The sequence below is a fragment of the Hypoxylon fragiforme genome, assembly GCF_022984875.1.
Source record: "Hypoxylon fragiforme strain CBS 206.31 chromosome Unknown GGS25scaffold_4, whole genome shotgun sequence".
NCBI classification, from domain to species: Eukaryota; Fungi; Ascomycota; class Sordariomycetes; order Xylariales; family Hypoxylaceae; genus Hypoxylon; species Hypoxylon fragiforme.
This window is the reverse complement of record NW_026054759.1, coordinates 2,428,556-2,453,873: the sequence shown is the minus strand read 5'-3', so window position 1 is coordinate 2,453,873 and position 25,318 is coordinate 2,428,556. Positions and strand designations below refer to the sequence as shown.

The window sequence follows — 25,318 nt, the reverse complement described above, 5'->3', positions numbered from 1 at the left end:
GGACTGGTGAATGCTATGCACTGCCTCCCCTTTTGCTACTAGGCGGAGATTCTATACGAAACAGCAAAATGCCACAATTTTGATGATTGAAATCCAAGGTAGGTACCTCAGGTACCTACCTACCCAGGGTATATATTAAAATGAAGTTGAATGCCTCTTCAGACGCTACCTAGGAGTAGGTATTTAGGTGTGTACCAATCGCCATAGGTAGAGCAGATCTCTAGGCTGCCACAGGCTTGCTTTTGCTCGTCTGTTGCGACGAGAGTTTCTCTCCCGACCCCCCCCCCCCTATCCACATACCTATCCTACACCATCCATCCCCTACGACTGCAACGCCGCACCCAGCGTATACGTCGACGAGCGGAAGTAATCCTGCATCCGCCCCATGATCACCGGGTTCACGTTCACGGACAGCTCCCACCGCTGCCACCTTTCTTCTCCTCCCCCTTCGTAGTACGTCCTCCTCTTCCTCCTCTTCTCGCTGCTGAGGTCGGGATACGTGTCCGGCTGCGTCGTGATGGTCTCGATGCTCGACCGCTTGCTGTGCGTGGCCGCGGAGTAGGAGGACGCTGTGGAGGCTGTGGATGTGGTTGATTCCTGCCGGAAGTGGTGCCGGCTTGGCCTTCGGGTATGGGGTGGTGCGAAGGTGTCGAGGCTGATGGGGTCGGGATCCGGGGTTGGGGTTGGGGTTGGGATAGGATCCGTCTGCACGCTCGCGTCGGCGTAGTTCGACCGCGGCCGCCGCGGCCAGTGGTGGTCGCATGTGCACCGGCTGCCTGGGACCATGGGCGGTGGCGTGGCTGATTTCGCTCGCGCGGGCGCGGGCGCGGGCGCGGGTGCTGATGTTGATGTTGATGTAGGTGCTGTTGGCGTTGCAGCGATCTCCGGGCTCGGCTGCTCCTTCAGCACCTCCAGCTCATCCCGCCCGTACACCAGGCTCCGCGGCCGCGTGGCCCACGACCGCCGCTGCTGGTGGAACGCGAGCGGGACGATCGAGATCCGCCGCAGCTTGTCCACCGACGACGAGCGCGTGTGCGTTGCCAGCGGCTTCAGCGGCCTTGGCTGCGGCTGCGGCTGCGGTCCGGGGGGGGAGTTGTCCGCGACCGGCGACTGCGACGCCGGCAGCGTGTTCGAGCGCGGCCGCTCGCCGTCGGCTTCGGTGGCGAGTTCGCGCGCTCGGCTGGACCGCCGTCGGTGTGCGGGAGAGGAGTTCGGGCTCTCGCCGCTGATGGTCAGGGCGCGCCGCAGCCGTTGCTGCTGGGTGCCTGAGGGCTCGCTGCGGACTTCGCCGTTCCGGTCCGATGCCCAGAAGGTGTCTTCGCCGGAGAGGACGACCTGCAGGGTCTCGAAGTCCCGCGTGCTGCCGTCGGAGGGGAAGAGCCAGTCTTGGAGGCGGGTGGGGAGGCTGCTGGATTCTGGAGGCGAGAGGGTTAGCATGTATTGGTGGTAGGCTGAGGTGGCTATAACTATGGACTTGCGTTGTCTGTATTCCCCAGAATGAGTCTTCCAACACACGTAGTGCTGCCCGGAGGACCCCAGGGCAGTAACAATCAATTGCGCCACGCCGTCCGAATCATCGGCGTCGTTGGCGAGGGAGTTCAGGAGGTCTGCGATCATCGTGTTTTATTGTCTTTGATTTAATATATCTTCACTCACTACTAGCCCAGCTGTTAGGAGTAGGTATTAAGCGGCATCCCTCAAGTAGGTATGTTTCAATAATTGAATAAATTTAATTTCAAAATGGCCAGCCGTATAGGAGAAACGAAATAGAAGGAAAAAAGAAAAAAAAAAAAAACCAATAATATTAATGTAACGAAAGTATGAAGATCATAGTAAGCAAATCATAGACTCTACAAAAATGCAAGAACAGTTTTACAGATGATGTCTACGAAGTACTAGGTAACTAGATAGAGCTAGCTGCCAGCAGCTGGGGATCGATGCTTGGATCATCAGCAGCAGCACAGAAGAAACCAACTGTCGATGATTGATTGACATTGCGAAAGAACGTCAAAGGGTGCAAGCAAACGCATGATGGTGGATGCCGCTGCGGGTAAGTTGAGACGCTATGGTTCCTGGAAAACAGCTGATATGGGCCCAGCGCCCTGCCCAAAGCTCCCCGGCGCGCAGAGTCGCAATCTGAAACCAAGACACGGGGGATCGACTAGGTGACCCCGTCCCCGTTAATACTGACAACCACATCATCGCCAGGGGCGGGATTAGCCTCATTTTTTTTTTTTTTGTTCTGGTAAATGGTGGTAGCTTAGGTGCCTAACTCATGTTACTCACATCACGCTTTGGGTCAGTGGCTTCGTCTACGAATGCCGAAATGAGGGTATTCAAGTTCAGATGAAGGCTAGCGGGCGTGAGGGAGCGATTCCAGAGCTGTGGTCGTATACTGGCCAGCCCCTTACTTGTGCAGCTTGGTGGATAGGTGTTATGTTAAATTTTGATCAATATCCATTCTCAAGTACGTGTCACTATATCAAGAAGTTTTATAAGTGTTTATTGCCTCAGGGTGTCAGTACATTCGAACACTTGGACACATCGAGATGGCGGAACGGCCCATTCTACCCAGCGGATCATATTACGAATACTGGGTCCTACTAGGTAGGTGGCTAGGTATCTAAGATAGGTTGATTGATGTTCCAACGGCATATTGCTTGCAGCCACGTTCGTTTATTACGGCTTAGGTTATTTCTATATTCTAGGTACTATTATTTACATCATCCACTTCCCTTTCCGGCGTAGGGTCATCTTCCACGTAAGGCTTCATATATCCTCCAGCATTTTCTCCTACCTCGCCGTTCGCTTCATCTAAAATATCGAGTCGATCTGCAATAGAGCTAGCTGCCGTGACAGATGCGGTGTCGCTGAGCCCGTCTGCTTTCCTCGCTGCTGACCAGAATGAAACGTTGTCCGTGGCTACGCTTGGCGAGTGGAGAAACGCACCTGACGGCTGCGCCGCGAGAGTCTCTGGCTGGAGCTTCAGTTTGTCTAGGTTAAGAGTCCTGTCCTCAATTTCCGCAGTTTGGCTTAAAGACGGATCTGCCTCATTCTGTTGTTCTTGTGATTCTGCCGTAGGAGTTGGTTGAGCCTCCGCCTCGGCTTGCTGCTGTTGATTCAGCATCTCTTGCCTCTCCTCCTCTTCCCGTTGAGTCTGCTCCTTGTGCTGCTTCATCTTCTCGTCTAGCGTCTGCGGCTGGTTCGGGTCTGGCTCGGGCTTGCGCTCCTTCTTCTCGCGCCGCGTCAGCTCCACCTCGAGCACTCTGGTTCCCATGGGAACCTTGGTGACGAGGCCATCGTCGTCGCGGTCGAAGTAGAGAGCCCATATTCCGGGGAACTCCTCGACCGCGACGAAGCCCTCCCACTTTTCTAATGTCATGCGCCGGTCCTGCCGGGTGCAATCGAAGGGCCCAGTGATGTGTGGTTGCGCATCAGCACGAACTCCATACTTTAACTCGTATGTGTCTTTGTCGACGTAGATCCAGTTTAACATGGGAGGGTCATCGCTAATAGTGCTGACGAGACCCTCGTATGGCTTGTCGGGGTATGGTAAGTAGTATCCTGAGAATGGATACCCGCTACCAGAGGCAGTGGGTTGGCCCTCTTCAACCGATGGTGTACTGGTGGTGATGTATAGCTATGACACCCTTCTATTAGCAACTTATTCCACATGCAAGTCTTTCGTATGAGTAAGTGCTTAGGTAACTTACCTTGTTGTCTTTTAATACGACGAGCTTGCCATCTATGTCCCGACTTCGGATAGATTGTTTGACACATGATACCACCATATTACAGCGACGAGAACGGTGCTCTTCTCGCTTGTTCTTGGATTGACTTTGGCGAATCGCCTCCTGCGTTCCCAATAGGGCAGGGGCGATTGTGAGCGCCAGTATCATAGGCAACGCCATAGCTAACTCTTCGAGTGCTTCTTGAAGGGTCTTCCCTTTGACTGTGAAAGTTTCGGATGCGTGAATATTACTAGTCGACGACATCAGTCTCTGTAGTTAGGCTATCGTCACCAGAAGAAAGTAATGGCAGAAAGATAGGGGAAATGTGTTTTTGCACCAACAAACTGATTACACGTGTATGTCAAGCTTAAAGAAGAGATAATAGTTATTTGGGGGGTAATTTTTCTTGAAATGGAATTACTCTGGACAGATTGATACCAGATTTTAGAATAATTAGTTTTTTCCCCGGGATCCTAGTATTAGCTGAATCTCCTATTACACCCAAGAGACCCTATTTCCTGACATATCATGCCATTTTCTCAGATCAGATCTCGGCACTGCCAGGGAAAACCGGGGTCAAACGAGACCCTTGACGTTTGAGGCTCAACGCTTTGATCCAGGGGTCCACCACACCCAGACCATCCAAGAGATGGACAGGCAATCGGAATAGGGTAAAGTTTCCACTGCAACTCGAGCAAGGAATAATTGGACGAGTTCGATCGTGCCATATCGAACGACTGCGTTACATCGGAGTGATGATGAACTCCATTGGCGTCGCAGCGGACCCAGCACACCCAGCACACCCAGCACAATCGAAGTTGTTTCGAACGCAGGGACATATTCCTAGTCAATTGTCTGGAGAATAAGCTATTTCGTTGAAGCTTGTGTTGAGGTCAACGGCATATAAAAGTAGTTCTGATGCCGACTTGGTAATGGGTTTTTTTTTATTCTCATCATCAAGCATCAAATTCCATCTTCACAACAACAACTTCAGCCGGCCTGACTTTCCCACACGACCCGATACCTTCGTCGTTCAAACATTTTTTTTTGAGATCTTCATTCGATTAATCCGATAATAAATAATTCAAAATGGCCGCCCCTACCAGCACGTAAGTCGATTCTTGATTCTATCAGGTGTAAGATACAATCCGGTCTAACAAAATTTAGCACTTCCGCTATCCCCATGAAGAACAACGTCGCCTATAACAGCGACTCCGAGTCTGATGGCCAGGCACGAGGTGGCCGTCGCCCCCAGAACCAGCTCTCTCAGACCCTTCCCCAACTACCTACCTCGGTTGGTTTGGCTCAACCAGCTGGTAAGACTAAACCAATCAAACTCGATGCATTGGAGTATCGAATTTACTAACATTCTCTCCTAGGCTCGCTCCTCAGGGGTGCCACCGACGACAACGGCAACCAGAAGACCGCCGCCCTCTTGGTCGGCATCAAGCTCGACCTCGAGGCCGAGGTCCACCTGACTGCCCGCGTTAGGGGTGACATCTGCGTGGGTCTCTACTAATGCACACCGACCTGCACCTGTGCACTGGAGACGCAGTGTACAGTTTTGGAATCTCAAGGAAGACAAGCAGTAGCAAAGAGCGACGACAATTGATTGGGAGAAGCGGAAAGCGCGCACACACACACACACAAGATACCCCATTTTTGCATGGATTAAGTTCGTGGTCTACAACTACACGATGGAATCAATCACGACCCCCCCTCCAACCCTGATGCTGATCACCTAGTATTTTGCGGGCTGGCTGGCCGCCGCTTGGTGCGAGGTACATATTAATAGACCATTTGGAGATCTCATCATGAATGCTTTTGAATGTGAATATCCTGTGATTAACTGTTAAATTCCATCTAATAGTAGAGTAAGTCAATCATTCCTTTCCAGTAACCCATTAGCAACGTGATGTGAACAAGTGGGTTTGAAGTACAAGAAAAGAGGGGGGGGGGGGGGGGGGGGGGTTGTATTCGTGAAAGCAATTAAAATTTGGTGATCACATTGAAAGAATTTGATTCGAGTTAATGGTATATCAAATAGTTGGAAATATTACTTATATCTAATCTCATAATATACGACGGAAATGAAGGAAATGGGAACTGGAGAGGTGGTGAATAGGAAAGTTGTATTTTTAGCTAATAGTTAGGTACCTAAGGTAGTTAAAGACTGCCCGGTGAGGTATTAAACATCTAGGTAGGTACGTTAAAACCTGATGGGCGAGGCAGCATTATTTACTTGGTATGTTGGTGAATATCTCATCATCATCATCGTCGCCATCACTGTGATCATCTTCACCACCTTCACCATCTTCCTCATTTACAAATATGATCACAAAATTACTCGGCGCATCTATCTCGTCACCTTGCGGAGGATCAAAAACATTACTGGGCAACTCGCCACACTCAATTAGTCGTGCTATCTCAGACTCCCTATACAAATGGATTATGTCCACCTTATCTTCTTCGAAATCACGAAGTGCTACAAGAGCAACGTCACCATCACTGACGAACTGTCTCCTCCTACTCATACTGCCCCGGGCGATAGCGTGGCGTATAGCTGGGATGCCATCCCCCTTTACGCTGAGAATCCGGACCCGGAACTGACCGTGGCCGAGAGCCTTCTCGATGTAAGCGTATTCTTGGCTCTTGTCTTTGAGTAGGAGCTCGCGCTGTTCATCATCATTATCTAATCTCTTCTTCTGGCGACGTGACACCTTCCCTCCTTTACGACTGGGATAAGGCATTGTGGTGTGGTAGAAGTGTCTTGAGACGTAGTTAAACTTTGTTGAGGTTTTGGAATATTTACACGGAATTTTATGAAAGATTACATGGGGGTGAATTTATAGTCCACGATGGGAGGTTACAAACATGTCGTTAACTAACACATCCCCATGATTAGTAACGGCCACAGAGTTACAGTTCAATATCACTATGTGAGTTGTCATAAGACACATATTCCGATCTCTAAGGACTTTAGTAAGGTACCCAACAAAGGAAATGGATAGGTAAGTCATCAGGGGCTATGGGCTATGTCTGAATTGTATACTCTTGGAGATACAAGCAAAACAATGATTGATGCTGAACAACCCGCTTTGTTATAGTGCGTTGTGTGAAACATCATTGTCTGGGCTACATGAGATCCGTACCTACCTAAGTAGGTACCTACGTATGGTCTTACAAGACAAGACACACTCAAACTTGTGATTTATCTTATTCAAACAGTTGATGTAATAAGCTGTATACCAACTAGAGGCGCGTAATGCAGATATAAGTGACTACACTATGGGTTAGCCAAGGCATTATAGGGAGAGTATGGATGTGAGGTATATTTGAAACAGCAACCACCGTGCTTATATATGTAGAGATGAATATATACTAGCTTCCTCCGTACAGTCAGTACCCAATACGATCTGTAGCAGGGGCTCTATAGTGGGCTAGCTCCAGCTTCTATTACACGACCAACACATTCGCCAAAGCCCACTTTCGCACCCGACTGCCCGCAAATGCCACGGATGGTGACTTGGTCGCCATCTTTCAAATAACGACGCACGTCCATGCCGTAAAGCATGATATCCTTCTTTCCGCCCTCACTCAGCTCTAACAGACTCCCCCTTTCTTGCAACGTCGGCCCGCTGATCGTCCCCGAGCCAAGGAGATCACCAGTTCTCAGAGGGCAGCCGCCCAGTGAGTGATGGGCGATCATCTGGGGGAATGACCATAGAAGGTACTTCGAACTCGTTTTGCAGATTGTTGTTGAGTCTCCCTGGGGTGCTGCGCTGTTGTTAGTCATTGGTCAAGAAGACTTCGTTGAAGTTTACAAAACACATACTCTCAAGGTCAATTTGTAGGTCAATGGCAAAGACGTTCTCCTCTTTGCCTTCGTTCAGGTACCCTTGTAGGGGCGTCCAGTTGTCAACACCCTTACTTCGGAACGGCTCCAGGGCATCGGCAAGAACGACCCAGGGGCTGATGCTGGTGGCGAAGTTCTTGCTGTTGAACGGCCCCAGAGGAACGTACTCCCAGGATTGGATGTCGCGTGCGCTCCAGTCGTTGAGGAGAACGTATCCGAAGATATGGTCTTCTGCGTCGGTAACTTTGATGGATGACCCCATGTTGTTTGGGGTCGCTATGAAGCATCCCAGCTCCAACTCCATATCCAGAAGTCTGCTTGGAGCCGTGGTAGGCTGCTTAGGCTCTGCTGCCTGGTCAATAATGATCTGACCCCAAGGTCGCTTAACCGGTGTGCCCGAGACTACGATGCTGGATGCTCGGCCATGGTATCCAACGGGAAGATGGGTGTAGTTGGGTTGTAGAGCAGTCTGTGGGCCACGGAATAAAGAACCAACGGTATAGGCATGGTGAAACCCAGCATAGAAGTCAGTATAGTCGCCGATACTCATGGGCAAGTGCATCTTTACGCTACGCTGGGAGAGTAACGCCTTTTCTCGTAATTCTGCATTGTCCTTTAAGACCTCTGGGCGTGAAGTTTCATTGGATAAGAGGTCTTGAATGGTTCCACGGACTTCGCGATGAATGGGCCGGCCTAAGGCTGCGAAGTCATTGAGAGTAGGCTTGGAGAAGACATCACGGTGTTCCTTCAACGCTGGAAATATCTCCGCAAAGGATCCATATCCAGAAAGGACCTTTAGATCGAGCACTGAGGATCCAATAGCAATGGCAGCGTGTGGTGTGGGATCTGCTGAAGAGCTGATGATACCAAATGGGATATTGGCAAGGGAAAACGGAGTATCGGGGGATATGTCAGGAATCCATGTTAATGCCATGGTATGAATTCGTAGTCCCAACTTGTATTATAGACAAATTCTCTAAGTAGTTGCAAATGAGTAATGCTTGGTGCTATGGTCCTTAGGCTATTCACATATGTACGAAGCAAGGTATAAGTTGTACATATGCCCATTCAAAGATTGAAGGAGATCGATGATATGTTCAGTACTGCGGGTGTGTGTAGTAGTAGTAATATTGATGGATGATCCTAACTAGGTTAGGTAGGTTAGTATGTAGTATCGACGTTTGAATGGGAGCACTGAGGTGTACCTTGGGTGGGTATCGACACAGGCATTGAAGGGGAGTCCTGAATACCTCAGTACAATACATAACTACATGAATGTTTATCGTTTTTTATCAATGTGCCGACAGTGCCCGACACTACCCTAGGGCTTAGGTATCTCTTAGGAGGAACATTGAAGCTGCGTGTGGGGGAAGGTGGGGGTATACAGTATCGTTGATGAAGTTGCAGGGGTCACACGCGAATTTAGATCACACAGCTACGGCGTCTCCACCTTTAGCCGTACCATTTAGCACTGTCCTAGCTTCCTTTAGGTACCCTAGGTACTACTACATATGTATGTAGTGTCAATTCATAGGTAATAGGTACCTACCGTACCTTAAGGTAGGCACGGTAGGTACCTACAGTACATATGTAGTAGTAACCTTAGTCACCTTCAGGGCTACATTCGCCGTATGACTAACTTCCAATATATCTAACATGCCTGAGGCAGCTACAATGTGCAGAGTATATAAAGCTGGTACCTGCCCAGCTAGAGGGCATGCTCTCTTCTTATTCATCTCAGTGCTCTTAATTGAATTTTACGTTCATTCCCTCATCCACCTTCATTTCTCCATTACAACACCGCAAAGCACAAGTCAGTGACTGCTCTTACGAACACAACGGCAGCAAGAACAAAGAAAAAGAAAAACAACAGAACGCATATCTTGTATGTCTTATAACAATTAACTACTATCATCCTACATACATATTAACTTGTGCTTCCAGGAACTTCACAAGTTCAACGGCAAACATGGCTGCCGTAGACAACGCCATTATTCGCAACAGCTCCCCCAAGGAGCTGGCGCGATATTTCCAGGAACTATTGGCGTCTAGTGACTGGAAAGCGATATCCGACCATATTTACGCACATATTGGTTTAGGATCCCTTGTGCCTACAGTGGTACATGTGTTCCTCTCTGTTTGCAAAGAGCCAGATGCCATTGCCGCCTCTATTCACCAGAATGTTTCTTCTCTTGCTCGACGGGTGGCCATCAACCTTTTCACGAAGAAACTCCAGTCAGACTCATTCTCCGACATGTGGATTGCCATGGGCGGAATCCAAGGTCTGCTGAAGTTGGTATCTGAAATGTCGGTCGATGAAGTCAGACTACTTTGTCGAAACTTGGGGAAAACCAATACTACGAAGGGCCCAGTTGAGGAGCGTCAGCTATGTATATCCGGCCTATATAAAGCGCTTCAGAATACTACCGGGGAAGATGACAGTGTAAACTTCAATCCCAGCACCAGCATCAGACCCCTTGGCACAGTCTTCGACAAGATCATCCCTGCTTGCACAGCAGACATCGTCCTGGAATCTGTTTCCACCAGCCGACAGCCTCGGAAGTTGATTTGCCGTGTGCAAATCAAATACTATCAACGAGAGTTCCTTGCCGCAGTCTTCCCAGAGAAGGGAAACGAGAAAAAGATCACGTCGTACCAGTTTGTGCTCAAGAGCAGTGACATCTGGTTCTCTCTTACAGTCCTGGAAAGATTGACAGTGGCTCCTGATTCCCTGAAAAGAAATGCAGAAAACCTCATCGAGGAACTGATCCGTCCTTTGGCCAAACGTCTTTTCCATCGAAGAGAAGCCGTGAATGTTCAAATCAAGTTCTACCGCCTCCTTACACAGGTGATAGATATGGAACCTAGTGTTGCCGACAAACTGGACCATAACATCATCTATTACGCGGCTCAAGCATGGGAGCGTGCCCATGAGAAACAGGAGACCATGGAACAACTTCTAACGAAACTAGTCTGCCTCATGAAGCCGAAGCACAACTGGACATTTACGCAGATAATACAACAGCTACAGCAGGTTAAATGTAAACTGCGCTTCCCGCTGTTGCGACTATTACTCCAAAGTGCCAGACCTTTTGAGATCAACATTGACTTCCCCTCCACCACTGACAATGAAAAGCTCAAGTCCCTCAATCAATCCTGGCCTTGTAGACTCTTTTACCTACTTCCAAAGGATGAGTCTCTTCGCCTCTTTCGATATCTAAGGGAGATTTACGTGAAGGGAAACTTTCTTTCCATTAAGACTGATCGTGGATACCAATATTGGTCAACCCGTGTCGATAATGATCACTATGCATCTGATGATCCGGATGTCTTCTTTGCCCTCCTGAACTCATGGCACATGAGCGATTTCCAATACCTCAGCGAGACCCGCCGTGTCTTAAAACATAGGAAATCTAAAGCAGAAGCTGCGCAAGATGCAGAGGATAGGGCTGGTTGGGCTCACTCTGCTGTTATCATTTCCATTGCATCCGGCCAGCTGGATCTATACGAAGACACCCTCCAATGGACACGGAGATTTGATAGGGACCCGCTAACATCAATGCGACTACTTGATACAGAAACAGTCAGCACAAATGAAGGCCTTGACCTTTTGAGTGCAATTCCTCGGCATCAAAAGGGCCATTCGATTTCATTGACGGTAATTGAACACAACGTTGAGCATGCGAACCGCATAATCATGAAGTACATGGAGCTTATTTCTATCTATATTCGAGAACCTTCTTTTAACCAGTACGATATAAAGGAGCTCTTGGGTTTACCATCGAAAGTAATCGGTCGGCGCATGGAGCGGCTAGATACTCTACAAAAGAATACTCAACTCTGTGGTCATTGGATCGATGCCTTCGTGTGGGAGCCGACCATTCGGATGATGCTGGAGCTTGAAACCTTGTGGCTTAAGGAGGAGTACCTAGAGGTCAAGTTCAGCAGACCACGGGGCCTACTATGGGAAAGTGATGTCCCGAAGAATCCGAATGGCCATGCATTAAAGTTTCTTGACAACCTCGCAAAGGCACGGGATGTGTTCTGGGAAGGATACCGGATGAAAATCCATCCTGCAGTTGCAACACTTGGAAAACCATGGCCAAAAGGTCTTCCTATTCAGTGTCTATTGCCGCGGGTGCCCTCAACTCTTACGACATCTCTGGAATTTCTGGAATCTAGAGCTCAGGCAGTCATATTTGCCCCAGGAGAAATACTGCTAGCCCCTCCGCCAGATGATGAGGAAGAAAGAGAAGCCATAGGCCAATTTGTTGATGACTATAAGTTTGCCTTGCAGATTTTCATATCAGCAGTCCCGAAAGGCATTGACCGTGACAACAGAATATTCAACGCCTGGTCTCATGCTCTAAAGGAGCTCACTGGCAGCCGAATGTTCAGAGGCGAATCGTTGTGGTACTGGAAGAAAGTTTTTGACTCGGTTAGCGGACTCAAGTTGCCTGATAAAATAGCAGAGGTGTTCCGAATTGAAGACATCGCACTCCCAGAATGCGATGACCCAGAGGTTCCATTAGAGTGGAATCCGGATTTGCGTCCTATGTCACAATCGTCTGCATTTACTGTCAAGTACGAGCCACGCAGACTTCCGCTTTCATGCTTAGATTGTATGCTCGAAACCAGCGCGGACAGGAAAAACCAGACCAAAGACACGGCTTATTTACCATTTCGTCCTATTTGGTCCAGCACAGTTGAGGGCCAATCTATACCCAGCGTATTCGACTTTTATGAACTTAAAAGCTCAATTCCAGCACGGATAAAGGATGCTCTCGCCGTTGCCATCATCGCTTCCTTAAACGCCACATATGGATCAAACTCTTCGTTGTTGATGAAGCCCTTTCCATCCACGAGTGACGTTCGCTTCCCAGCTCTCTACCTTGACGATGAATTCTTGGAGCATAAAGGAGAGAAGACTAAAAGGGACACCATTCTGCGGCTACTGGAAAGAGTTTCCGATATCGTTCCTACGCAGCTTCTGGAGGGGTTGATAAAGTCTTTGTTTGCACGATTAGGAACCGATAAGGATAGAGACACATATGTACTCCATGCCGTCGTAACAATGCTGAAAATCCTATCTCGAGGGAATAAACCACTTGCTGCGTGCAAATTTATCAAAGACTTCGTGGTCAACCACGAAGCCGATAGGTCATGGAACAGGCATGTCCTGACCGTTGGTTTCATGAACCGTTTATCTCCCATCGAGGCGAAAGAATTCATGGTGGACTTATCTTCTGCTATTCTCGCGAAGCTTGATGGACAAGACGATGGGGTGAAGCTGAGCAAAAAGGTAAAGGAGACTCTGCTGCCACCACGTGTCAAGGTCACGACAGTCAAAATGATAGCTCAACTGCTACGAAATGCAAAGTTCATTGACCCGAATACCACGTGCCATGTTCTTGCGAGCCTTTTGATAGCCGCTGCACACGTCGATATTCGAATGGCAGCTTTAAAGAGCTTATTGAGCATCCTGTCCGAGACGACCAACGCTGCGCTGCACTCGAACATCATCTGTGTTTTGGAAAACCACATTGTGCCAATCGCTGCATCCTTGAATGGACGTCATCCACTGACAGAAATGGAATGGACCCAGGCTGAATCGGAAGGCTGTCTCCCCGAGGTATGTGGAGGTAGGGATATGGAAGACCTACCACCAATTTTAAAGCTACTAGTCTCTTCAATACCTACGGGCAACGATGGAGTCAGTCTTCAAAGACAAGAAGTCTGGATGAATCGGATCATAAACCCAGCCTTGAAACTCATGATTGCCGATCACCGACGATGGACGGCGCTTTTCTTGTCTCGCAACGGGTTTTCGTTCTCCGTTGAAGATCTGCCCAGTGTTCCACCACACCCAAGACTACTACCAGACCTTCTCAAGGCTAGTCCTAGATTCCTGCCCGGATATGCGCTTGACTCCATTAAGAAGCTGATGATGATTAATATCAACCCTCCAGAAGGTGTCAAAGTCATCAACGATGTTATCAATAATAACACTCGATTCCTTCAGTCACAAGCCGGGGAACATTGGATTTTGATGTGGGGAGGCACTGACCATATTCAAGATCTCGGCATTTCTCAGGCTATTAGCCTCCTACTGAGCGAAGACTTGAATGCTTCTCGTGACGGGCTTGGTAGTATTACCGTTGATGCCTTGAAGGAATTCGTGACTGATATGGCTGAGGTCTATATCTCTACGTCTAATACCACTGAATTTGATGATCTCATCGGCGTTGTCGGGTTTTCTGGACGTGGCAAATCGCCAGAAATTCACGAGGCTTTCATGCGCAACTGCCTGCCAATCCTGAAAGACTTGATCTCACGCATCGACCATCTCCGAACTCCTATTTGGCAGCATGACCCGAATCGGAAGCCTACGGAGCTCCCAGACAGTTTCAGCATCAAGCTCAAGATACTTGAAGGATCCCATTGGAAGCCACATTGGAAAACGATGTCGGCAAATGACTACCGCATGTTTGCAAGGAGTGTCTCAGAGTTGATCGAGGATATTTCAGTGGATCAGACCCCTTACCATCATAAGTGGAAGGCCCTGAAGCGTATTGCAATGCGGCGATTCCCCAGGACTGATTTCGTTCCACTGGCTCTGGAGTTCGGCTCCCTGGAGGCTATTGGGCAGTCAAATCTTAATCTCGCAGACCATCTCCGTGTTGAATTGGCGGGGGATCTCTTAGCCGAAGCTGAAGAACCGATGGATGCGGAATCGAGTGCGAAGGCGTTAAAGCTACTTCGTAGTTGGGGGGATAGTCATATTGAGGCTGCTCGATCCTGGGCTTCTTATCTGCTGATGACTCGCAAAAACAACAAAAAGTTCGGACAATACGACTGGACTACTAAGCCATATGGTTACGGTCGGTATGCTGGGAGTGACAATGCTGGCTTTTGAAGATGCGACGCTCTTCCATTAATGCTAGGTAGCAATGGTTAGTTATATTCTCGTGGAAGACATCGTTGAAGGAGAAAGGTCTTGAGTCATGGTCTACATACCTACTTCGGGAGGCATATGAAAAAGGGGGTGGCGTTTATAAAAGTTTGCGGATAATTTGACATTGAGTCATCTTGGTGATGAAGGAGTACCTAAAACACATTACCTAGATACAATCCATGCTTAATGCGATACACCCGAAATTGACATGATGCTACAAGTTGTGTTGGCTCGTAGACTGATGCTGAGAAGTCGGATGTCCGGAACACCATACCTTGTGAGCTGTTGTAACACCAGGCCACTTCGTAGTCACCTTGTAATACCACTTGTAATGAGTATAATTAGAACTGCATACCAACGCTCCTAGTAATCCTATAAGTTTGGAATATTAAATAGGTAATGTAGGCTAGAACAAACCATTCCAGAATTGCCAGTTCCTGCTAATTAAGGTAGGCAGGTACCTGGGCATCCAATCTCAATATATTTGACCGTTTAACCCAGTTGTACAGACACCCACCCCTATCTTCCCTTGTGTATCATTCGGAGACTTCCCGTCCCGAACATTGTATTCCATTGGACTAGATCACACCCGAGATGTGGAGAATAGCTGGCTCAACATTTTGGGATATATGCACTTGTTGCAGCATGTATGCCAGTATCAAAGCGGCCCATTATTAATGTGAAATGCGTTCATTGTCTTCCTTTCTCGTCGAGCAGCAGGCTCAACAGATAGAAGAAACTTCGTCGTTCGGCAGTCAGTCCGAACTGTGTGAACTAGAATCCACCACCCATTTTGCCGCGCGGCTTGCTGCGAGGTCGGCCCCTGGGACTTATGAGGCAGGTAGACTTCGAGGTCTGTGGCGTTGCGTTTCTCGCCATCTGAACCGTTTCATATCGTGCTGCGATAGCTATATGTAGCCTATCATTATTCCAGGGGCTCTTATCCTTCGCCCTCGGCGGAGATGAGGGCATCCTTGGACACATCTCGGTTAAGACGGATCTATAGTGTCTGAATGTCGAGCTGAAAGATTTAGCGCATGTGCTCGTTCAATAATAGGTATATAAACATAGTAGCTAGGTGTTGATGTCTCATATCGACTTTCAGAATCAAGACAGCTTCGTTCATTCTATGCTCAGTTTCTACTCGAATCGTTCACAGTTTCGTTTCCGTACCTATACTACATTCGTTAATCTAATCATCTAGTGACACACACCAAGCCTAACACCAAGAATAGCTTGGTTGGTATGAAGGCCCTTATAATAACCAGCCCATTCATCCCTTGGGCACTGGGCTACCCCGGCCTAGACCATACCATAGCCAAACTCCAAGCCCGTCATGGATCCCCCCTCCAGTCCAGATCCACCGAACTGCTAGGCGACCTCCAAGACAATAACGCCCTGACCGCCGTCGGCTCAGAAATAAAAGCCATCCTGCAAGGCGCGAGCGCGGTCGCGGACGGTAGCACGTACACGCCCCCCGCCGCGCTCGCATCCGCCGCATGCACGCAATCGACCCTGTGCATCTGGTCCCACATCATCGGCGACCTCAGCACCGCCTTCACCGACTGCACGGCCCTCGCGCGCGGCGCCATCCGCCAGGGCTTCCACGACGCCGCTACCTGGGACAGGGACTCCGCGTACGGCGGCGCCGACGGCTCGCTCCTACTCAGCGACGACGAGCTGGCGCGCCCCGAGAACCGCGGGCTCGAGGACATCGCGGCGCAGACGAAGGCCTGGCATGGCAGGTACGCGGGGTACAACATCAGCATGGCGGACCTCGTGCAGACTGCCGCGGTGACGGCCACGGTCAGCTGTCCCGGCGGCCCGCGCATACGACACTTCGTCGGCCGGAAAGACGACGGCCGCCCGGGGCCGACGGGGAAGCTGCCGCTGCCCGAGCAAGACGCGCAGACGCTCATCGACCTCTTCGCCGCGAAGACGTTCACGGCCGACGGCCTGGTGGCGCTGGTCGGCGCGCACACGGTCGCGCGGCAGAGGTTCGTCGACCCCGGCCGGTACGACGCGCCGCAGGACTCGACGCCGGCGGTGTGGGACAGCGCGTTCTATGCGCAGACGCTGGGGGGCGACAACGAGACGGGCGTGCTGATCTTCCACAGTGATTGGAGCATCAGCGGGCATGAGGCTACGAAGGAACGGTTTGGGGAGTTTGCGGGGGCGGGGGGGATGGGGGTTTGGGGGCCGGTGAGTCTTCTAATCTATGCTGTGGTTTTCTTTGATGATGATGATGATGATGGGGGCTAATGGTTTTATAGGCTTATGCGCAGGCTTACTTCAGGATGAGTCTTCTCGGCGTCGGCAATCTGAATTATCTTACGGAGATCACGCAGGCGTTGCCGCTGCCGCGATAACGGTACTGGAAAGGGGTAAGTATGGTGTGACGACTGTTTGGGTCGACTTAATACCTGGGTATATTGAAGCGCTACATCATGGCAGTAATGCGTTTTTTTCGCTAATGGTATTCAAGCAACAACATGTGTGTCAGATTCTAGGTTAGAACGGTGGGCAAGTGTTTTTATCAGCATGTTTCCTTCATATCCCAGTTTTAGATTACCTAATGGTCACTCTGGAGGTGTTTAGTAGATATTCTTGAGCAAGGTGACTATATTTAATATATTTATGGTGTGTATTTTCCATCGAAATGTGGATGTGGTTGTCAACTCGATTCTTTTAACCCCTTTTACCCCTTTTCTTGGCAATCCAGCTGAGCTGGACTGGATTGGGTGATCTCGGGGGAGCTCCGCTCTTCTCTGCCAAGCCCTGCCATAACTAGAGAATATTTTCGCCGAGAATAAGCGAGCTGATAGCAGTACGCTGTTACGAGGCTACAATAACTAGGTTGGCGATCATAAGTAGAGTAGCAAGAGCTACAGCTGTGCCGTTGAGCGTCACTGTAATAGGTAGTAGGTATGAGCGAGATGTTACTCCTGATGATTGCATGCCATAATCATTTTATCTTGAAATTGGATATTTTCGTCAATTGAAGTCAGATCTGGTCATGATATTACTTCTTGGCGTTGCGGTATGGTTTGACAGAATCGATATATCGAATGAAAAACAACGTAAAAGGGTCTTATGTATTTGGGCATTTTCAAATCTAAACTCATCCATCGTCTCCTTCCACAATTGCTCCGAGATTCCATCCCCTTCTGGCGTGTATATGATTAGTGCCATGCTTCGTCGATATGTTAGCGTCGATGTTATCTTGTGAGCGTTAACCCCGTTTTATTATCACTTGACTTACCCTTCGACCTCCTGGAACGACAAGAACTTCCCATGTATCTCTTCTCCATGGTTCACCGCAGCATCAGTGATCATCGCGCCGCCACTAGCGCTGTATTCCCAAAATACTTTAAGAATTACAATATCAAGACGTTGGAGACCTCTAGCCCGCTCGGCAAAGGAGACGATAGACTCATAGACAGAAAGATTTAGCTTCCAAACCTCGATTGTGTCTTCTTTAAGGTCGATATCCGAAGCTAGCTTCGCTGCGGCAGTCTTGCCCTTCTCTTCATCTCACACAGCTAGTATGAGCTTGCTTAAACCCAATTATTGATGCTGGCGGCTAGTCGCAAAACCGATGCCGATGTTGGCCCCCGTAACTATGGCAGTCTTCCCCTGGAGGTTACCATTCTAATGCCAACACCAACACCAACACCTTTACATACCTGGTGTTGGAATATTCAGGTGGCTAGTATAGGGTGGCTGGTAACATCCGCCCCACACCTGTGGCATATATGTATTATCTACATCCCCAGTAGCTACCACTAGAACTTACTCTTCTTATATAACAAATATACGACTCTCATAACCTGCATCTACTTCAACACCTGGAGAGGACCCTTTGCACAATGTACCAACCTAGGTTACACGGGATTAACTTGAATGCACATGTATATTGTTCGAGGAACTCAGCCCATTCAACTATTAAAGAACTAAAATGCTACGAACTTCAGCCTGTGTGCACGGCATGTGGGATTGTTTATTTCTGTTCCCCCTAACTGTACCCCGCGGTCTGTATTTCTGTTCCCCCTAACTGTACCCCGCGGTCTGTGTTTGGTGGTGCTTAAGAAGGGATGACTCTTTGAGGAAATTCTCAGGAACAAGGCCGTACAGAAATCCAGAGTGCGTTGCGGTTTATTATACTCTTTGGAGTGCCGACTGTTCGGTTGGCTTACCTACTTTGATACTTACCGTCACCCGGTACCTATGCAAGGGGCCAGCACCAATGGTTGCGAAGGTTCATCACCCCTTCATTGATCCTTTATCCTTTGAGTTGCTCAACATCATTTACAGTCTCTTTCATTCTTATATTCTTCCGTTGCTTTCTAGAAAGCGTGGGAAAATAACATAAGGCTTGCTATCGGCCAGAGAAAAACACAAGGCCTACTTCTTTTTTCATTCCTCGTCACTCATAAACATGGCACCTCAGCAAAGGTCTTCCAGTCTAATTTCATTAAGCACCATAATCGCCATTGGGCCTATTGGCAATTATGGCTGGCTTCTATTACCCCATCATGACAGGGTATGTAGCAACTGAGACTAGCCTGTCGGCCTCTGACGTTTGTGAGCAACTTCGGGCCGAGCTCGACTCTGTTATCGTGCTACCCTCCGATTACCAATACTCAAACCTCAGGGCAGAGAGCTGGTCCCAGACCGCCTGGAAACGTCCCACATATATTGCCCTCCCAGCTAGTTCTTCTGACGTAAAGTCCTTGGTTCGCGTGCTCGTCGCCGAGCAAGTACCCTTTGCCCTCCGCTCCGGCGGCTAGTCGACTAATCCCTTCGATGCAAACATTGATAACGGGATTTTGATTGCTACAGATCGGCTTAACTAAGTAGCTTGCGATGCCGCCACCGCCCTTGTATCGCTTGGACCCGGAGCTAGGTGGGGCGCTGTGTATACAGCTCTAGACAGGCATAATGTCACCGTCGTTGGCGGAAGGGTGCTAGATGTCGGCGTTGGCGGTCTTGTGCTCGGTGGTGGTCTGTCATATTTATCGGATTTGTATGGTCTAGTTTGCGACAATGTAGTAAGCTACGAGGTAAATGCCACTCCCTTGAGGACTGTCGAGCACATCACAGTATTAAGAACACGAGAATTTATAGGTGGTTCTAGACGATGGAAGTGTCGTAGAGGCTACCGAAGAAGACCATTCTGAATTATTTTGGGCGCTCAAGGGGGGTGCCAACAACTTTGGTATGATCCGCTACCTTCCAAATCTCGTGTAGCATCCAATTCCCACCTCACCTTTCTCAAGGCATTGTCACCAGCTTCAAGTCCAAGGCCTTCACAAGCGGCCAGATTTGGGGCGGGATTATAGTATTCACCATGGATCAGATATTAGATGTCTTCCAGGCTTATTACGAATACCAGACTACTCCAAACAAGGACCTGTACGCCAACATGGTACTGAACCTCGCCACAAATAACGACTCCATAATTCTCACACTGGTATACCTCAAAGCTGTAGAGCGACCTGACGCTTACAAGGCTTTCTACAGTCTGACTCCCGTATTACACCGGACAGGTTTCACGACCTTGCATGAACTCATGGGGTCTTTTCCTTCGACAGACATCCCAAGGTGGACGTGGTACTCGGAGGCATTCGAGCCTAACAGCGAACTCTTTCGGTCAGATCAGCAACCTACTTGCGACTGCCCCAGAAATCGCTGCCATTTCCAAACTACAGGCTGGCTCCCTCGTTGGTACCGCACAGCCGATCACTCAAAATGTCGCACTGGCCGGACAGGAACGCGGCGGGAACGCCCTAGGACTACAGCCGGTGAACCAGACGTGGTTCGCATAAACATGGGCTGGTGGGACGCCGACGATGACAGCGCTGCGATTGCCGCCATCGAGTCACTCCATGCAAAGATCACTGATCTGGCAAGGCGTTCCTCGGCAAACTTGGAGTACATCTTCCTTCATGAATGAGGCCAACGACAAACAGCCAATGATTACTTCATACGGCGAGGATAATGTCCAGCGGTTGCAGGCTGTCCAACGGGTATACGATCCACATCGAGTCTTTCAGGACTTGGTGCCAGGGGGTCAGAAGGTGCCGTCGGCAAGTGTGAGGGAAGGGATGCCGGAGCTTTGAGCTGCGTTGATCTAACACTACGCAACATCACTTGATGTCGATGCTTCTCTATGATTTTTATAGATTGGAGTCCAGTTGGCACGGAGGTTAGGTTGCGTAGCTTGAAATGCTCATAGTAATCCGAGCCCCAATACCCAATACTATCTCTTCAAACATTACATATAAAATCAATGATATTAGGATCGAGCAGCACGTACGGGATAAAATAGAAATTACACAACGTGATAACTTTATTCAATTACATCTACCTATATTTACTGGCTCTCTGTATGCGTACCTGGATTGATCATTGGATAGACACCTACCTAGTCACTACCTTCAGGAGGTTTTCGGAACAAACTTCAGGCCCCATCGATCTTTATACGTCGTGAGTCGGGCCTGCACGAAGCGTAGTACTTCAGCGCCGAGGCCACACTGATCCAGAAGATCGACCACATCGTAAGGCACTCCACCTCTCGCAGCCCGGTCTATATTGTGAAGAACATTGACGTAGCTGTCCACCGGCGAGTAAAGGGCAAAGATTATGAGCCCAGTACAGATCCTGGCCCAGGTCTCAACCCACTGTCCCTGAACAGTGCCAGCTGCCTCGCGGAACTCAATCGTGCCGGGGTTCGGTGGATCGTTGCCGCAGTAATAGGCCCTGAGGCTATAGTTAGCCCGCTCACCGGCTTCAAGCAACCAATCCAGCTCGCACGTGGTGCGGGCATTGAGTAGCTGCGCGACTCCCCAGAATACCCCGAGGTCAGACGTGGCTTTCCTGTCGAGATTTCCAGGTTTATCGAGCTCGATGACAAAACTTGGGTACGCGAGGCGATCCATAGTGCGGCTCGTGGACGGGACATAGGGGCCCTTGTATTGAGACTTTATGGGAACAGTCATTTCCAACACCATTTTGATCTGCTTCTCGATCGTCTGCGCTAACGGGGATCTGGGAGTCATCACCTTTCCGGTTATCCTACCGCTTCGGTATAGGTCACAAGCTTCATTATAGTGTTCGTCATAAGTTGGCATATCGCCTACTTTGGAGCCCTTTGCGAGATGGCTCCGTTCTCGGATGCTTTGTGCATACTCAACGAGTCGTCTGGAAGGCGGATGCAGAGTAGCGAGAATGGGGTCGGCGGCCCATAGAAATGCACAGATGCGACGGGTTTGTTCTACGGACCAGAACTTCACGCCGTCGCCAACGTGTACGTGGAAGCCGCAAGTGTGGTTTAACGTCATTCTATACTTGGAGGTCAGGAGGTCTACAACCGACCTGACAGCGCCGAATCCTTCACTGGATGTCGTTAAGATTGGGGAAACGATCTCAGCGCCAAGCCACGAGTAATCACCGTTTGGATCTGTGGTTGAGACCACGGAGGAGTCCCCTTTGACGTTCCACATGGTATACTCTCCCGGTGTGGCGCGTAGCCCGTTTTCTTCAAAAGTTTTTCTCATCAGGCCGTAGATATAATCTTGCACTTGGTCTTCAGTCGGGCTGGCCCCGAAGACATCAATCATTTCTTGCTTTTCCTTGAGAGGAATTCTGATGATTGGCGGTAGCGTGCCAGCTGTCTCGGGCTTAGGGTCGACTTCATCTTCCCACAGCCACGCGACGAGCACCTCTAACTCGACGCCGAACGTGAGAGTATGTTGGTTAAGCAAATTCAGATCTGATACATCCATTTTGGAGCTTTGTTATTGTGATATGCAGCATTTCAAAATCTTAAGAAATCGGTACGGGAATTGTGGAATCTTATGGGCAGAAAATCATTCTCTTGTCTTGCCACAATAATGTTGTTTCGCTTCATACGCTGTCGATTTGAACGATACCTACGTTCGAGAATACGATCAAAAAGCCGTTGCTCTACAGGTACATATACATGATGATACCGTACTGTCGAAAGATTTTGATCTTCCCGGGGAACCTCGAGTGGTTCCATATGAATAGCATCTTTTGGACCTCTAAGGCTATAATATATCAATGGCAAGGTTAAAAGTAAGGTTTGGATCAATCCAACTATACCTCCGACTTTTTTTTGGTGTAGTTGGGTTGGTTATAATATACGATTACTTCCGGTGAAGTGTATATACGACTTCCTTTAATGTTTTATATTTACCAAAATTGTTGGTGTATACCAAAAATGGGGTTTGTAAACCTTGTCGACGCCTTTATTTAAATTATAAGTTGATACTATTTCTAACCTTGCTGTTGCTTTTGTTATTACCGGTGGTATAGTAAGCACAGCGAGAGTTACCGGTTACTTACCTATCTACCTGTTAGGCCGCCGTTCAATGCCCGCCATATAAGCCTTGGAACATAGTCCGTCGAGAATGATGAAGAGAGATGGTATATGAGCTTATATGTGTACTTGATTGACTTAGCAAGAGACTCATGAGCTATGAGGCTATGCCTAGATCATATACCTCGTACATATACTCACGGTGACTACATGTACAGTACCTGAGATCAGCCCCTAGACAATCATTTCAGCATAGAAGTGCAAATTTATTCAAGGTGTACAACTCGATCTTAAACAGTCTCATGCTACAACAATGAATTTCTGTTGCAGGTACCTCAGGCACCATAGGCTCCACTAGAGCCATATGGCCCATATGGCCCATATGTTGGCACTCCGTCACTGTAGTAAGGAATCAAGCAAGCTTTCTTCCTTTCCTCTTCTTCTTGGTTGCAGCAGAAGCTGCAACAATTTCAATCCTCAGGGTCTTTGTCTGACGCTTAGCCTGCCTCACCTTGACGAAACATGGTATACTATAATCAGCCCTATGAATTGGTTGTAACTCGTGCAATGTTGCACAAAAGAGTTCTCAGAAATACAGTGGCATTGTTGCTCTTAAGAAAGGGTTGAGAACAGAAGCATGGTAGTTCGTATCTAGGCACATATATCCTCATCAGACGTTAGGCAAGGCGTGGATAATGCTTTGTTGAAGCATCCCTATAGCTCCTTAGTTGCCGTAGAGAAATAAAGGCATTGATACCTAGACCATTGTCCCATTACTTCCGCTTCCGGCGTACTACACAATGACGTAGAATCTAATAAGCACTCACTCAAATCCCTCTATGGGTCTGTGTTATGTTAGGCTAATAATTCGATGTAAATATTTACGAAATGGCTAGCTTTGGGTTTCAACACGCAGGGCCGAATCTCCCGGGGCAAAATAACGCTTCTCTGGAAGCATTGAAGGTGGTGCGGAGTCTCCTGGAAAGCTTCGACCGAAAAAATGAGATCAAGTTCAGGATGGAAAGGATTGTGGGACAGGGGGCGCGAGGAGTCACGATGAAGATGAAAATGACCAGTGGCGGCCCGAATGGTTTGTCAGGAGAGGTAAAGTATTTCGCGATAAAGGCGTCATTGGATGATCAGGGAAATCAGAATCTCAGACAGGAGATGAGATTCCTCAGAGTGCGTATACGAGCCAAGTGTAAAAATAATGGTGTATCTAACCTTTCGGTAGCGACTTCGAGGTGCCTCCCACATTCAGCAACTATACGGAGTCCGAGGAGAACCCATGGTTGGTAGTATTTCGTACTTGAATCGCCCGGCGTTGGTTACGGAGTGGATCCCGAACGGCCTTGTGGCGGCGTTGATAAACAGACTGGCTGACTTCGATGGCCCCGTACCAAACCGGATGATTTGGAGATTCTTCCTCTGCTGTAAGTTATGAGAGGCCATCTTATTCCTTTCTCTGTATTAACTCTAAGATAGTATGTCGAGCATTAGTGTCCATGGCTTGGCCACCAGCTGATCCCGGGAACACGAGAGTACAAGATGGCATCGTGCCAGAACTGGTAAGGGGGCAGAGACTACCTCAATCCCTGATAGTTCATGGTGATTTAAATATGCAAAACGGTAAGTAACTTGAATACCGTGCCTCCCAATGAGCAACCCGCTAAATTTCTTGAGTCAGTTATGATTGGAGACTTTCAAGGAGGTGGGCATGAGCTTGTCCCAATACTGAAGGTCATTGACTTTGGCGCTTCCTCCGAGATGCCTGCAGAGTGAGTCGTCCCCTGCCATTCAAGAGGGGTGTACACTAATGAGATTATACGTAGCTCACCAAACGAGGCGGCCGTGAAGAATAACATGTTCAATATCGCCGGAGTGTTGTTAAATATTGTAGGAGGAAACAGTAGGATTGCCGGGAATATGAAAGTTACCGATGAAAGGGGGATGGAGAAGACGATAAGGTCGCATGCGAGAGACTTAGATGGCTTAAACCCCGCATACAAAGCACCTCCTGTCCTTATAGCTCGCCACAAACGAAAGATGGACAATCTGGACCCAGATATCAGAAACCTTTTAGCATTGTGTCTAGCCGCGAATGTGAACGACCGGCCAAGCCTTCCATACCTGGTCCAGGAGGTAGAACGCAATGTTCAGGAAAAGACGGCAGACAAATACACCAGTTATCCATTCCGTGAAAACGAGTCGGATGACAACATTCGCTCGTTTGCCCAAAGACATGTTCTTAACCCGAGTTAAAAGCTGTGAATTATATATCTAGGTGGGCACATATTGGAACGTCTGCACAGGTAAGAAATATCACGAATTCTATCAGGAAGAACAGCAACTATACGACACTAAAGGTGCACATACCTACGGTTCGGATAAATATAGTTAAAAGTGTAGTTTTATATAGATTAGAGCCTTAC

General features: G+C 48.7%; 12 protein-coding genes across 12 annotated transcripts; 5 read left to right on the top strand and 7 right to left on the bottom strand.

Moving 5' to 3' along the window:
• Window positions 1-98: 98 nt before the first annotated feature.
• GGS25DRAFT_241958 (uncharacterized protein) lies at window positions 99-1,941 on the bottom strand. Its single transcript, XM_049257120.1, has one exon. It carries the CDS (start codon window positions 1,615-1,617, stop codon window positions 322-324), a length of 1,296 nt encoding a protein of 431 aa, XP_049117968.1. The 5' UTR covers window positions 1,618-1,941; the 3' UTR covers window positions 99-321.
• On the bottom strand, window positions 1,775-2,563 carry GGS25DRAFT_487050 (uncharacterized protein). The gene has a single exon (XM_049260680.1). It carries the CDS (start codon window positions 2,224-2,226, stop codon window positions 2,008-2,010), a length of 219 nt encoding a protein of 72 aa, XP_049117967.1. The 5' UTR covers window positions 2,227-2,563; the 3' UTR covers window positions 1,775-2,007.
• Window positions 2,564-2,704: 141 nt separating this feature from the next.
• On the bottom strand, window positions 2,705-3,995 carry GGS25DRAFT_530957 (uncharacterized protein; the record flags this gene model as incomplete). The annotated part of the gene is made up of 2 exons (XM_049265443.1): window positions 2,705-3,640; window positions 3,714-3,995. The coding sequence occupies 2 exons, from the start codon at window positions 3,993-3,995 to the stop codon at window positions 2,705-2,707; spliced, it is 1,218 nt and encodes a 405-aa protein (XP_049117966.1).
• A 703-nt stretch (window positions 3,996-4,698) lies between these two features.
• On the top strand, window positions 4,699-5,262 carry GGS25DRAFT_241938 (uncharacterized protein). The gene is made up of 3 exons (XM_049257119.1): window positions 4,699-4,840; window positions 4,899-5,047; window positions 5,111-5,262. The coding sequence occupies exons 1-3, from the start codon at window positions 4,821-4,823 to the stop codon at window positions 5,248-5,250; spliced, it is 309 nt and encodes a 102-aa protein (XP_049117965.1). The 5' UTR covers window positions 4,699-4,820; the 3' UTR covers window positions 5,251-5,262.
• A 703-nt stretch (window positions 5,263-5,965) lies between these two features.
• Window positions 5,966-6,481, bottom strand: GGS25DRAFT_520793 (uncharacterized protein; the record flags this gene model as incomplete). Its single annotated transcript, XM_049263944.1, has 1 exon — window positions 5,966-6,481. The coding sequence occupies one exon, from the start codon at window positions 6,479-6,481 to the stop codon at window positions 5,966-5,968; it is 516 nt and encodes a 171-aa protein (XP_049117964.1).
• A 491-nt stretch (window positions 6,482-6,972) lies between these two features.
• GGS25DRAFT_241929 (Fumarylacetoacetase) lies at window positions 6,973-8,832 on the bottom strand. The gene is made up of 2 exons (XM_049257118.1): window positions 7,567-8,832; window positions 6,973-7,508 (listed from the first exon to the last, which is right to left on the bottom strand). Exons 1-2 carry the CDS (start codon window positions 8,519-8,521, stop codon window positions 7,162-7,164), a joined length of 1,302 nt encoding a protein of 433 aa, XP_049117963.1. The 5' UTR covers window positions 8,522-8,832; the 3' UTR covers window positions 6,973-7,161.
• A 404-nt stretch (window positions 8,833-9,236) lies between these two features.
• GGS25DRAFT_487044 (uncharacterized protein) lies at window positions 9,237-14,750 on the top strand. The gene is made up of 2 exons (XM_049260679.1): window positions 9,237-9,472; window positions 9,532-14,750. The coding sequence occupies exon 2, from the start codon at window positions 9,557-9,559 to the stop codon at window positions 14,501-14,503; it is 4,947 nt and encodes a 1,648-aa protein (XP_049117962.1). The 5' UTR covers window positions 9,237-9,472; window positions 9,532-9,556; the 3' UTR covers window positions 14,504-14,750.
• A 1,037-nt stretch (window positions 14,751-15,787) lies between these two features.
• On the top strand, window positions 15,788-16,911 carry GGS25DRAFT_530956 (putative class II peroxidase; the record flags this gene model as incomplete). Its single annotated transcript, XM_049265442.1, has 2 exons — window positions 15,788-16,744; window positions 16,816-16,911. The coding sequence occupies 2 exons, from the start codon at window positions 15,788-15,790 to the stop codon at window positions 16,909-16,911; spliced, it is 1,053 nt and encodes a 350-aa protein (XP_049117961.1).
• An 889-nt stretch (window positions 16,912-17,800) lies between these two features.
• Window positions 17,801-18,295, bottom strand: GGS25DRAFT_520789 (uncharacterized protein; the record flags this gene model as incomplete). The annotated part of the gene is made up of 2 exons (XM_049263943.1): window positions 17,801-18,069; window positions 18,229-18,295. 2 exons carry the CDS (start codon window positions 18,293-18,295, stop codon window positions 17,801-17,803), a joined length of 336 nt encoding a protein of 111 aa, XP_049117960.1.
• A 758-nt stretch (window positions 18,296-19,053) lies between these two features.
• On the top strand, window positions 19,054-20,498 carry GGS25DRAFT_520788 (uncharacterized protein; the record flags this gene model as incomplete). Its single annotated transcript, XM_049263942.1, has 3 exons — window positions 19,054-19,302; window positions 19,670-19,760; window positions 19,822-20,498. 3 exons carry the CDS (start codon window positions 19,054-19,056, stop codon window positions 20,496-20,498), a joined length of 1,017 nt encoding a protein of 338 aa, XP_049117959.1.
• Window positions 20,499-20,959: 461 nt separating this feature from the next.
• On the bottom strand, window positions 20,960-21,655 carry GGS25DRAFT_487035 (uncharacterized protein). Its single transcript, XM_049260678.1, has one exon. The coding sequence runs from the start codon at window positions 21,601-21,603 to the stop codon at window positions 20,983-20,985; it is 621 nt and encodes a 206-aa protein (XP_049117958.1). The 5' UTR covers window positions 21,604-21,655; the 3' UTR covers window positions 20,960-20,982.
• Window positions 21,656-23,774: 2,119 nt separating this feature from the next.
• Window positions 23,775-25,148, top strand: GGS25DRAFT_520786 (kinase-like domain-containing protein; the record flags this gene model as incomplete). Its single annotated transcript, XM_049263941.1, has 5 exons — window positions 23,775-24,068; window positions 24,121-24,319; window positions 24,372-24,515; window positions 24,574-24,664; window positions 24,719-25,148. 5 exons carry the CDS (start codon window positions 23,775-23,777, stop codon window positions 25,146-25,148), a joined length of 1,158 nt encoding a protein of 385 aa, XP_049117957.1.
• Between the last annotated feature and the right edge of the window lie 170 nt (window positions 25,149-25,318).